This window comes from Mya arenaria, chromosome 1 (genome assembly GCF_026914265.1).
Source record: "Mya arenaria isolate MELC-2E11 chromosome 1, ASM2691426v1".
NCBI lineage: Eukaryota > Metazoa > Mollusca > Bivalvia > Myida > Myidae > Mya > Mya arenaria.
Window position 1 is genome coordinate 9,151,345 of NC_069122.1, and position 13,689 is coordinate 9,165,033.

Sequence of the window (13,689 nt, forward strand, 5' to 3'; positions counted from 1 at the left end):
CAAATATTGGGTCAGGTCTGAATTTGAACCTCTTGAAGCACATGATAAATTTGTAGTGACTTTGACATTGCAGAAGATCGAAAATGTAAATAACACAGAGAACATTTCTAAAAAAACGACACTGTGGATTAAATTGCGGGCCAACGTAATTGAAGCAGTATCTAACAAATCTGCATTTTGAAGATTGCATGCATATGGACAAAACAGGATTTTTCAATTGCCTAATCTGTGATACTGATGCTAGGCAGGATAAGATATCAGTTTGACATCTCATGAATTGGACAGGTTTACAGAAAAAAATATTTTTAGACGATTAAATATATGTTATCGCCTCGAATAGACCGTAACAATAACAAACGCCACATCTTGCCTAGTCTGTTATGCAAATTAAGTATGTTCTTACACAGGCGTGAACATTTGTTCTTCCGGTACAGTATACCGACCGTTCCATGTAGTTTGGCCGAACGCGGAAAACTTCTGCAAGAACATTTGAGATGACTCGTTTCGTGATGCACCTGACGACCAGCCATGCTTTAAGATCGACTACACAGGGAGAAACCCAAACGACGCTTTGGCTAATTATTGCTTCCTAAACACCAAGGTAATGTCATCGGATAGGTATATATTTTATGGCTGATATAAGTATTGTTAAAGTAATATCTTGTCCTCGGTCGAAAAAAGGCTGACAAAAAGAGTATGAATAAAGGTACGCTAAATATTTTCGATAATCAAGGCAAAAGAACGCCACCTGTTATTGTTTTTTTTACAGACAGCATTGCATATAGTTTTGAACATGCTACATGTAATAGTAATTTGTTACGCTCAACCCAATACCTCTTTTTTTCATTACTCCTTAGTAAAATTGGACACCTTTTATTACCATTAGATCAATTTACCCTGTAGTGTTACAGTGTACATACAGTGTACGTAATAAAGTTTTAAACATGTAGATGCCACCACAACGAGTTTAAAGGGGCTCGCTAATGTTTTGGACCAAACATTCTTTTCCCGTTAATGCATCTGAAAACACATATTTCATCATTATTTTACTCGATTTTTTTTATATCGAATTGCAGAAAAAATCGATTATAGTATAAAAAGTATTTCTGTTTAAAAAAAAAAATGGGATGCGATCCCACGCCAGTAAAGTCAAGGAAAGAATATAGGACTTTATATTTTGATATAATGATGATATTTTGACCTTTTAACAATACTGTACATTGATATCATAACGTGATAATGTCAATCAACCAATCATGCAACAACAAAGCCGTAATTAAATGACCATAAGCGTTATTAACTCTAATGACAATTGTGGTCTTCAAAGACGATGTTTGAACAAATAACATTTGCTGAAGGGTACCAACTTTGTTTTTTTTAGTTTTAACACTTCAAATGATTTGCAACACTTGAATTCGCCATACAAATTAAAAACATTTTACAAAACATGAGCGAGTCCCTTTAAGATACGTTTATCAACAGTTTAGCCTTGACATACATTGTTAAGGTATAATATTAGAGCGTTTTTGTTGGTAATAAACTGGTTTCGGTTTTATATCGATCCCGGTTTCACGAACTGTGTATTTGTTGTAACAGTTTCAAACAAAACCAAAACCAGTTTCATTCGTTTTTTAACGAAAACCAAAACCGGTTTTTGAAACTGCCGAAACCCCTATCGGATGCGGTTTCATCGGTTTGTTCCATCCGAAAACTAGTTTACTTCGAAAACAACATGGCGGATAGTGATCAACCTTGTTTGTTTAAACTCATTTTTTATAACAATGCCTTACAATGGGCAAATGAGCTAAATGAAAAGGGTTACATTAGTAATTGTGTAGCTCAGTAGCTACAGTAGCTCCGCCATGTTGTTGAAAATGTACACAAAACCATACATTCGTTACTTCAAGCAAAACTATCAAGACCGGTTTCGTAACTGCTGAAACCATTGAAACCAAAACTGGTTTGGTATCAACAAAAACGCCCTTAGCCAACACTGTGTGTTACCTAGACTAGCATCGAAGACTTGCACTAGTCCTATCAGGGCCTTACGCTGAAAATATATACCCAGGTAATACCAAAAGTAGACAATTTGCTGTCATGTGATGATGATTCAAAATTGAATAATTTTGCTGCTTAATTACCATTTGCTACAGATAAAAGGAAAACATGTACGAAGCATAAATAATATGTTTAAATGTATGCCACTTATAGCTGTGGTTCATACTTTCTCCTTATGATAAAATGTTGTAAAAATAATTTCATATTAAATTCAAGTTTATATTTCACTCTATTTTGTTGTCGTTAATACCATCTAGTATGCGCTTTGTGTATCGGCAATATTCTAATTAACTATGCAGAAAAAAGCTTTGACTTGACTTATGATCAACTAGAACATCTATGAATTGGATACCAAGGTAACTACCTCTTCATTTACACATTTATATTTTAACATAGAAAAAAGCATATTAACAAGCACAAATAATTCAAGTATACGTTAATACACAAATGTATATTTCTATAACCACTTCCTTAATGATGTCCACGACATTCGAAATCAGTTAACGGATAGTATCGTATATAGAAGTCATTAGACAGTAATCAGGACTCTGGGGTTATTCAACTATTTCCACCTTGATGCTTGAGTGACCTCAGAATGTTCCAACTTAAGTCTTTTCATCGTGTTGACTGCCTTTCGTTTCTCCCTTAAATTGAACCAGTATGAGTCCTTAATTCTCCTGCCAAGCGACTTGGCCTCTCTTTGATCCGGTGGGCCTCGCTTTCGTTCGCTATCTCTAAATCTCGCGCGCTTTTGTATCATTTCTCGGTAATATATAGCGTCACTGTTGATTGGTTGCAGCAAGGGAGTTTTCCCTTTCACGAACCATTCAATGAGTACCGTTTTGGATCGCTCCGGTCGTTTGGGAGCCAATGGCGTTCGAGGTAACATAACTGTCTTTGAAGGAGTAAAGGCAAGTTTATGTTCATCAGACTTTTCTTCATTTGGATCCACAACGCGAATATCAAGAATTCTCAGTAGCAGTGGTGAAAGAATTGGCAATCGCTGACCTTGTTTGGATCTTAAGCGCCTTGTGAGTTTCCTCTCAGCCAAAAATTTTATCATTGTCAGCGTATGTGGACTTTTCTTGTAAATTAACCTATCAAATATCTTCAACTCAAGGTGAAATAGTGTACAAGCACTGGTACAAATAACACTAAACATGTTTTTCTTCATCCCTAATAGAAGTTCACAGTCACTGAGTACCTCGCCTTCTTCGATTATGCAAAGGTCTATTAGTTTGTCATGGACTACTTTCTCGGCGGCTGCATATCCGTCCGTCCGCCGAATGTACGTAAGCGGTTCCATACCGGCTAACATGTGCAATCGCCCTTTTGAGTACCGCATATTGTCACTAAAAATAGTCAAGCACATTGATAATGCAAAAATGGAAATGTGTACATCATGTATGGAAGAGTTTATAACACTTTCAATTATGCATACAACGATGAATATAGTTCGCAACATATGTCTAAACTGCACAAAGCTAAGATCATGGAGGGAAAACGTACGCGCGCTCAAGCAGAGTACTGTCCTCCCGAAACAGGGGCGACGGTGCCTCAGCGGGTTCAAAAGGCGACTTCCGGCGCTCCTCGAAGAGTTCAGGAAACTGCAGCCGGTGCTTCATCGGTTCCGCCGCCAGCCGCGCACGTCCGCTGAAAAATGGCGATCAAATGTCTTATGAAAACCATTTTAAAATTCTTACGATTCCTGTTAGTTGTCTGGGTGATTTGCTTAAGCTAATGTGATACAAGTATACTCTGCGTTTCATACAATCATATTTAAGCTAGCTAGATTGATGTGTTGGACCTTCGAATCTGAAGACATGTTCCACAGGACAAGTCACTATAATGAATACATGTATTACGTCCAAGGTTTTCCTTGGCGGATCACAGTGTCTATAATGTTGTGGGTTGAACGGACTAGTGTTCACCTTACAAAGAATGTAAGCCCTTATGCAGATCCCCTGGCGGATCAATAAGTTCCGTGGAGCGGACCAGGGACCGCTGTAGCTGGTGCTGCCGGTAAAGTCTTGGCAATGCTTTAAGCAAGTTAAAGGTTTCAAGCACTCACCTAACAAGGAATGTAAGCCCTGACACAGGATCCCCTTGGCGGATCACTATGTCTCCAATACTGTGGGTGGAGCGGACCAGGGACCACTGTAGTTGGCGCTGCAGGTGGAACGTCCAGCGTGAGAAGAACGGATGAGTTTGGATAAACAGACGCTTTTCATCTAGGTCACGCTCCAAGTTTGTCTGAAACGACAAACAGGCCAAAACAAATTAATATTTTGTTTCAAAGTTCACTTCGAAACAAGATAGGTGAAGGTATAAGTCGGTTATGTTTCATCAAAATTGTGTTTGGGGCACCATGTCAGTAGTCTGTTGGCGTCTTAGCCGAAACGTTACGTCCATTAGAAGATGTCGTACGTCTTAACCAGCAGTTGTGTTGCCCCATTCTATGCTCGATTGATACGTTACGTTAACGCTTAGAGCAGTGCAAGCTCATCAAGAAATAGCTATTTTAAATGACGTCTCAACTGTACTACGTTTTATGGCTTACCAGTAAAGTCGGTACGTAATGACGTTCTCTTTCGTGATGCAATATGACAGTTCTGAAATAACAGGGTTAGTTCGCCGGATGATAGCTCAAGTTTACTTGGCGTCTTACCTGTAACGTCCGTTGGAATATGTCATACGTAATGACAAGCAGTTCCGTTGGTTCTTCTACAATGACGGAAGCGTTACGTTGACGGTTCGGGTATAACAGCGCCAGTTCGCCAAAGTTCTGGTAACGGCCTGAAAATAATTAATACACAAATTTATGTTGTTCACATTTATTAACATTTCAGACAGACGTTACAGTAACTATTTTTATTATTTTGTATTGCAGCCACAGTACATATACATGTTCTATTGAACTGTCGAACGTTAGCATGACGTTGTCAGTTCGGATGGTGCAATATTAGCTCACCAAAGGTCTTGACCTGTATTTACATCGTTTTGATTCTTAGTTTAGATTTCAGGCTCAGAAGAGCAAAACTTTAATATCGTTGTGCAAGGATGCCAAGAATTGATGAATCACTTACAAAATAGTCTGTTCAACAAACAGCGGTTAAGTTTTAGATTTCTTGAAACATTTGAAAATTCACTCCTCTGACCCTAAGTCTGAAACTCAGACTCAAGATGTTAGTAAATACGGACTCAGTATTCAGTGACGTCCTCTGTCTGATGGTAAAACTAAGACTTAAAATGCAAAAGTTCAAATGTTACAAAAACCTTTAGAAATATAATTATCTTCGATTTTTTATTTTTTTGGAAAAACGCGATATATGGTACAAAAACACCAATTCTCCTCCCCTACTGCTCTTTGGATAGCAACGCCAAGACAACAGCCTAAACTCACACTTAGACTCAAAACGTTAAGGAATATGGAAGCCTGAAGAGGTTGGCGGCAATGCAATGAGCAGTTGGAAACTAAACAAGCAGTCGCCAACGCAGTGACCTCCCTTGACGAGCAAAGGGAAGCAAACGCTTAATGTTTTCAATTTCAGTTTTATGCAAAAACTAGGCCCATGTGGGCATTGGTTTTACAAACAAAATACAGTAACGCAATGTATAAACATAAATCTGCATGATGAAGTAATATAAAACATGGCAGTTAACGCAAAACTTGAACAATGGAGTTTGCATAACAATTTGCTGACGTTTGCTTTCGTGAGGGACTATCGGATTGAAGTTAGTGGAGGAATATTAGAATGTGTTGAAGAACCCTTTCATGGTCAACTTAGTATTGTGATATATACTTTACTTCAAAACAGGGACTACATAATCTGCCATATTAAGTTTTAACAATACTTTATAATAACTAATTCGAATCAAGACCTGCATTTTGAGTCAACCCTCAGTGTGACAATCTTATTTTGCGCATTTTTCATTTCATAGTTATTATATATATATATCATATATATGTTTGTTTAGTTCAAATATAATCAGAGTAGCCTATGTCTATGATACGTCACCCTTACCTAACGTGTTAACGGGCATTCCATACTTTCGGCGGCCTCTCCTCTCGTCCTTCCGGTCCGTATCTCCACCACCCCGTCTCTCCCGTCCATGTGACCCGTGACGCCTTCCTTCAGACGACTTTGGCGTGAAGTGCACCGACTGGAAGAAAATTAATTAGATGTATTGGTTTAATATTTGGACTTCCGGCGTCCCCCTTTCAAGTCCCTCCGGAATGTGTCTCTTTTGCCCCTTTCCTGGCCGATCCGGTACGTATTCTTTCAGATGACCCTTTTGAAAACTTGGTCTGACCTAAAGTAGCTACTGGAAGTAGCCAAATTATATATCTTATGTTTGACGGCCAATTGAGACGTCAATCTCTTCTCTACATTCCGGTCCGTGTCCCGACGCCTCGTCTTTCGCGTCAGTGCATGTGACCCTTAACCACGCCCTTCCGGCGATCTTAGAGTAAAGAAAATTCGCTAAAATTAAATATAAATAAATATAAATATTTGCTTTCCATGTGACGCCAGACATCCGACCACCTTTCTATGAACTTCACTAAGGAAAGAAACAACCTTATCATTGTATGCTATCAATCAGTCCTAAAAATAGCTCCGAATTTTTATATTATTAAATGGTTAAACGTATGTCACTAGCAGACATAGCGCACCCCGCCTTCCCCCCATGCAAACATTTAATGCCATATTCAAATCGGTTTTGAGGGCGGGGCTCAAGTCAGAAGGTTGCGCACCTTAGTTACAGCCTTCTGACGTAAGATCCTGGACCCGCCCCTAAATGTGATGCAGATAAATCTTGCATACGATATTTTAGACTACAGTACGATTTGGGTACGGCATTTTCTACACCTTGGCCCGTTTCTGAGATGTTCAGACGCTCAGACCACACGGTCCGTGTTAGCACGTCAACCCCATGTCTGCCCCCCCCCCCACACACACACACACACATACACACATTGACAAACAAACTTACTCCTTTCCTCGAACGACGACTGCTCGTGCTGCGCGGGCCACGGGGAACTTCCTGTCGGTCAGTGATCAGGTCCTCGCCTCCCTCGTGCTCGGATATTACGGTCGACATGGAGAACCGTCGGCCCGGAGGAGGAAGGGGGAATTGCGGGTTGTCGTCGGAGAGCGACTTGAGTGCCTTCTCGTCCTTCTTGAGATCGACGTAAATTGAGACGTTTCCGTTCAGGATAATGTAAAATCTGAAAAAGGTGTTAAGCGATGAGCATGTATTATCCGGAAACGAAAACGCACACCACCATCAAATTAAAAAGAAGCAGTTATCATCATCACCATCATCACCATCATCATCATCATCATCGTCGTCGTCGTCGTCGTCATCATCATCATCATCATCATCATCATCATCATGACAACGACAAAACCAAAAAACAACGAAGACACAACGACAACAATATAAGCACCACAATTTCCCAACGTAAAAAGCATACTTACGTGTCGCCGACGTCCCCCTGACGGATCACACACTCGTCCGGTTGTCTCCGCTCCAGCCGCGCACTCTGCAGTAGTTCAACCACTGAGCCTGCAAAGAAATGTCCCATATACACATGTGTGTAGAATCTGTTATAGTTAGTTATATTCGTTTAATTTCAGAGTATATTTCATTAAGGGTTGTAAAACCGTAGGGGATTCTCTAGAATTGTTTTTCCCTAAATGTAATCCATTGATTTAAGATCAGATTGACTCTAATCAATATATTATACAAAAGGTAAAACACATTGAGAGAAACACCTCTGGGTAAAACTGGAGATGAAACACACTTTTAAACATGAGCGCTCAAATGGATTAGTATTTTGCCACCCGCGAAATTTAGACTTAACATGTGGTAAAATCCCCGACCTCAGAGGGTTTGACACATTCTACTGTCCCCACGGTAGAATTTAGAAAAAAAGTTAGTGCTGGGTGAGCCTCACTCAACCCTCCACAGTCTCTATTCACGGTCGGGTAAACATTGATAGGTGTATTGGCACTACAGTCGTTGGCTCGAACTGTGAAAATACCTCGAGCCTTGGAAAACTCGAGTCAACCGGGAATGCTTACCTTCGATATCAAGAAATCGGTCTTTAACATCTAGTTCGAGCCAACAATGAATTCAAGCCGAACGAGTTCGAGCCAACGCTGTTCGATTGTATGTTAAATGAATATGTACAACATATGGCCAGGGGTACAAAACGGTTTGCTGAAGAAATACATCAAATCGGCTTTACTGGCTGTTAAACTTGAACAAAAATAGTTGACCATTAAACCAAAACATACCTTTGTCCAGATCTCGTAGACACTGCGTCTTCATCGTGAGTACCGGAAGTACCGCCTGGATGTCACGCTTGGAACGCTCGCCAGGTGGCGAATCGAACAGCCGCGCGAGGTAGTCGCTCAGTTTTTTCAAACGCATTCTGTCGTCGGGAACAAAATGATATGAACAGACTAAGTTTGTTCGTTATAAAAACGTATTAACAGAATTCAGAAATGATAGTTTGTCTGTCTGTCTGTCTGTATGTCTGTGTCTGACTGGATGTATCCGACTACCCGTCTGTCTGTCTGTGTCTGACTGGATGAATCCGACTACCCGTCTGTCTGTCTGTCTGTCTGTGTCTGACTCGATGTGTCCGACTACCCGTCTGTCTGTCTGTCTGTGTCTGACTGGATGTGTCCGACTACCCGTCTGTCTGTCTGTCTGTGCCTGAATGGATGTGTCCGACTGCCCGTCTGTTTGTGACTTTCCGTCTGTATATCGCTTTCAGTGTATGACTGGCTTTGTCCGACCGCCCGTCTATTTCTGCATGACTTTCCGTCTGTCATTACCATCCATCTGTATATCGATGTCTGTGTCTGGCTGGCTGTGTCTGACGTCTGTCGCTGACTATCCGTCTGTCTGTCGCTTTCCTAATCCGACTGTCTGTGTCTGAATGTCCGTCTGCCTGTATTTAACCATTTGTCTCCCTTTCTGTCTGTCTATCCTTCTGTCTGTTTATGTATGTAAGCCCTTTGTCTGATCGTTTGCCTTACCCTGCCTAAGTCTGACTGCCGTGTCTGTTTGTATGGCTACGTCCGAGAATGGAAGTTGTCGCCAAAAAAACAAAATCCACACAAATAGTACTTCCGAATACATATTAACTATTAAGTACATGTGTAGTTGCATGTATTTGCCAGTAGCCATACATGGCTTTTACAAGTTTACCAGTCTTAAAGATAAACAAACAATACTTACATCGTACTTATTTCCTTCGATTTATTCAAAATACAATGCTTAAAATCTCTTACACCATGATCATTATTTGCATTATGTAAGCTTATATTTCAGTATAGGTTCACCCTAAACAGCGTCAATCCAAAAATCCCTAATCAATTAACAATCGATAAAATGTCGATTTTTCCGCAATTGTTTCATTTTTCCGTTTCTCCTAAAATATCGGCATGTTGCAGAACAAACAATTTCCTTACACTAAAAGCGTATGACTAGTACCCTGTCTCTCTAAAACACACAATAGCTGCCATTACATGCTCCAATATTTAAAAGATGCAAAACCGATTATGTTTTAGCCCTTGTACCTGGGCAAAATATCAAATTAACAGCCTTGTCAGACCGATTGAACAATGCTGTATTTATTGAATGAGACAAATGGTTCGAAAAATATCAATAAGCGTTGGTTAAACTTAGATTTTCGTGCAAAGAACAAGATATCACAATTACAATAAGTGATGATAATTTTGAACAATCATTTATATTCCATTTATGGACGCTTTTTGATTCAGGTTACAAAGTAATACTTGTATAACAATTTATTGAAATATAAGTTGTCATGAATACTCATAATTGAAAATCATTCTCAAATGAAATTAAATTTGAAAACCATATATAGAAAGCGCTCATATATCCAAAATCACGTTCTTATTCATGAGTGTGCTAAATTCATACGTTGCTTTATTAAAGCTGCACTCTATTATGAAGAATAAAAAAGTCAGTCTATCATTAGGAGAGCGAACGAAAGCAGAACCTTGTATTGTATTTACTAAAATCGTACATTAAATTGACTCGGTCACTGTTTATAGGTCATGACATAGAAAGAATGTGTGTGTGAAATGAGAACAAAATGCTTGTTACAGTGATTAAATATCACCAGAAGTTAATATTAAAACTCTAATGTGAAAAATATGTTGAAAATTTGACAGAAATTCTTCTTTTACGGACAAGCCTTTGTAGCGCTATTAAAAATTGAATTATTTTAGACTTGAACTTACAAAAATCTGTTTAAATGAGTATCTGCCAGGTGCTGGCTGGTGTTTAAATGAGTATCTGCCAGGTGCTGGCTGGTGTTTAAATGAGTATCTGCCAGGTGCTGGCTGGTGTTTAAATGAGTATCTGCCAGGTGCTGGCTGGTGTTTAAATGAGTATCTGCCAGGTGCTGGCGGGTGTTTAAATGAGTATCTGCCAGGTGCTGGCGGGTGTTTAAATGAGTATCTGCCAGGTGCTGGCGGGTGTTTAAATGAGTATCTGCCAGGTGCTGGCGGGTGTTTAAATGAGTATCTGCCAGGTGCTGGCGGGTGTTTAAATGAGTATCTGCCAGGTGCTGGCGGGTGTTTAAATGAGTATCTGCCAGGTGCTGGCGGGTGTTTAAATGAGTATCTGCCAGGTGCTGGCGGGTGTTTAAATGAGTATCTGCCAGGTGCTTGCTGGTGTTTAAATGAGTATCTGCCAGGTGCTTGCGGGTGTTTAAATGAGTATCTGCCAGGTGCTTGCTGGTGTTTAAATGAGTATCTGCCAGGTGCTTGCGGGTGTTTAAATGAGTATCTGCCAGGTGCTTGCGGGTGTTTAAATGAGTATCTGCCAGGTGCTTGCGGGTGTTTAAATGAGTATCTGCCAGGTGCTGGCGGGTGTTTAAATGAGTATCTGCCAGGTGCTGGCGGGTGTTTAAATGAGTATCTGCCAGGTGCTGGCGGGTGTTTAAATGAGTATCTGCCAGGTGCTGGCGGGTGTTTAAATGAGTATCTGCCAGGTGCTGGCGGGTGTTTAAATGAGTATCTGCCAGGTGCTGGCGGGTGTTTAAATGAGTATCTGCCAGGTGCTGGCGGGTGTTTAAATGAGTATCTGCCAGGTGCTGGCGGGTGTTTAAATGAGTATCTGCCAGGTGCTTGCTGGTGTTTAAATGAGTATCTGCCAGGTGCTTGCGGGTGTTTAAATGAGTATCTGCCAGGTGCTTGCGGGTGTTTAAATGAGTATCTGCCAGGTGCTGGCGGGTGTTTAAATGAGTATCTGCCAGGTGCTGGCGGGTGTTTAAATGAGTATCTGCCAGGTGCTGGCGGGTGTTTAAATGAGTATCTGCCAGGTGCTGGCGGGTGTTTAAATGAGTATCTGCCAGGTGCTGGCGGGTGTTTAAATGAGTATCTGCCAGGTGCTGGCGGGTGTTTAAATGAGTATCTGCCAGGTGCTGGCGGGTGTTTAAATGAGTATCTGCCAGGTGCTGGCGGGTGTTTAAATGAGTGTCTGCCAGGTGCTGGCGGGTGTCTGCCAGGTGCTGGCGGGTGTTTAAATGAGTGTCTGCCAGGTGCTTGCGGGTGTTTAAATGAGTGTCTGCCAGGTGCTTGCGGGTGTTTAAATGAGTGTCTGCCAGGTGCTGGCGGGTGTCTGCCAGGTGCTTGCGGGTGTTTAAATGAGTGTCTGCCAGGTGCTGGCGGGTGTTTAAATGAGTATCTGCCAGGTGCTGGCGGGTGTTTAAATGAGTATCTGCCAGGTGCTGGCGGGTGTTTAAATGAGTATCTGCCAGGTGCTGGCTGGTGTTTAAATGAGTATCTGCCAGGTGCTGGCTGGTGTTTAAATGAGTATCTGCCAGGTGCTGGCTGGTGTTTAAATGAGTATCTGCCAGGTGCTGGCTGGTGTTTAAATGAGTATCTGCCAGGTGCTGGCGGGTGTTTAAATGAGTATCTGCCAGGTGCTGGCGGGTGTTTAAATGAGTATCTGCCAGGTGCTGGCGGGTGTTTAAATGAGTATCTGCCAGGTGCTGGCGGGTGTTTAAATGAGTATCTGCCAGGTGCTGGCGGGTGTTTAAATGAGTATCTGCCAGGTGCTGGCGGGTGTTTAAATGAGTATCTGCCAGGTGCTGGCTGGTGTTTAAATGAGTATCTGCCAGGTGCTGGCTGGTGTTTAAATGAGTATCTGCCAGGTGCTGGCTGGTGTTTAAATGAGTATCTGCCAGGTGCTGGCTGGTGTTTAAATGAGTATCTGCCAGGTGCTGGCTGGTGTTTAAATGAGTATCTGCCAGGTGCTGGCTGGTGTTATTTCCATAAAAGTAGGTGAAAATAACTAGTTCAACAACAACAGTGTGTGTATTCAACGTGATAAATTACGTCATATTTGCTACGTCGGAAGGCAACATTTTGCTTAAAATGAAGACTTAAATCAAAGATAACGTTTCTTTTACTACACCATTCTAAATAAAACAAAGGCAGTCTATGCCGCTTAAAGAGCCCCGCATTTGGTTTATAACCGAGGTTTGATAAGGTGATTAGTTTCATCAAACACTTCGACAAACCTGTTTCCAAAATAATGTTTTGACAGTGCTCCGTCAGACGGCCGAAATGTGAAAAGGTTTGTCGAAGTGTTTTAAGAAACTAAACTCTCAGTCAAACTATGGTTAAAGACCGAATGCGGGGCTTCATAAGCGGCGTAGAGTGCGCTATGTTTAATTTAAAATGGTGATAAAATAGTGAAGTTGTCTTTATTTAAAGTCTTCATTTCAAGTAAAATATTGCCTTCCGACGTAACATTTATGACGCAATTTATCACGTGGTATACACACACTGAACAACGGAAAATAAAAACATTACCAACACAAAGTCTGTGTGTGAGTCCCTACAACAATGTCAGGTTCCTTTTATGAAGTAATGTTGACTTTTCTCCCTCAGGACGCCAATTTGCCTAAGAAAGATTTCTTTATGTCGATCTTATAAATTTAAACACAAGTATTGTGGCCTTGATCTTGAACTTTAAGCCACTAACACGCAACTCAAAAATTCATATTTTGTCTATTAAATAATTGCGAATCATTAACGCACGGTTACGTGTGTCTGTGCACTACTGCATAGAGGTATTTGTACCCGTAAACTGTGAACATTTAAAATCACATGGACAAATTCACCAGGATAAAGTTATCTGTGTGAGGGATAGTGAGTCTACATGTTCGAGTTTAAAGCGAAATTGAGCAAACAATTCATAAATTCAGCTACTACTTTTACCGGTACGTGAGGGTACATGTGGCGTTTCTCAATCTTTCTTATGACTGTGTCAACTTTGATTCTCCTTTTTTTCTTGACACACAATGCTTGAGTGATGCTAGAATAAGTATCTCGTGAGATTTTAATATTGACCTTGACAATTGGCGTACGACACCAAAGTTAATCAACTAAGACAAGGTACTAACCAAGTTTAGTTGTATGTCCTACAATATACCATTCCTCAGCTAACAATATTTTTTTGCAAATATGACCTTGACCTTGAACACTGCCCCAAACTTAATAGGGGTCAACTTTGTTTTCGTCAACCAACAATAAAGTTCAAAACCCTCTTTTAATCCATTTATTGTTTAAC

At 40.7% G+C, this 13,689-nt stretch overlaps 2 protein-coding genes across 2 annotated transcripts; one reads left to right on the forward strand and one right to left on the reverse strand.

Annotated features, from left to right (window-relative positions):
• Window positions 1-2,207: 2,207 nt before the first annotated feature.
• On the reverse strand, window positions 2,208-9,611 carry LOC128238390 (uncharacterized). Its single transcript, XM_052954274.1, has 9 exons — window positions 9,316-9,611; window positions 8,364-8,500; window positions 7,542-7,629; window positions 7,054-7,288; window positions 6,084-6,222; window positions 4,727-4,854; window positions 4,130-4,311; window positions 3,568-3,711; window positions 2,208-3,410 (listed from the first exon to the last, which is right to left on the reverse strand). Exons 2-9 carry the CDS (start codon window positions 8,497-8,499, stop codon window positions 2,621-2,623), a joined length of 1,842 nt encoding a protein of 613 aa, XP_052810234.1. The 5' UTR covers window position 8,500; window positions 9,316-9,611; the 3' UTR covers window positions 2,208-2,620.
• LOC128236419 (elastin-like) lies at window positions 8,792-12,399 on the forward strand. Its single transcript, XM_052951275.1, has 2 exons — window positions 8,792-8,819; window positions 10,376-12,399. The coding sequence occupies exons 1-2, from the start codon at window positions 8,792-8,794 to the stop codon at window positions 12,397-12,399; spliced, it is 2,052 nt and encodes a 683-aa protein (XP_052807235.1).
• The last annotated feature ends 1,290 nt before the right edge of the window (window positions 12,400-13,689 follow it).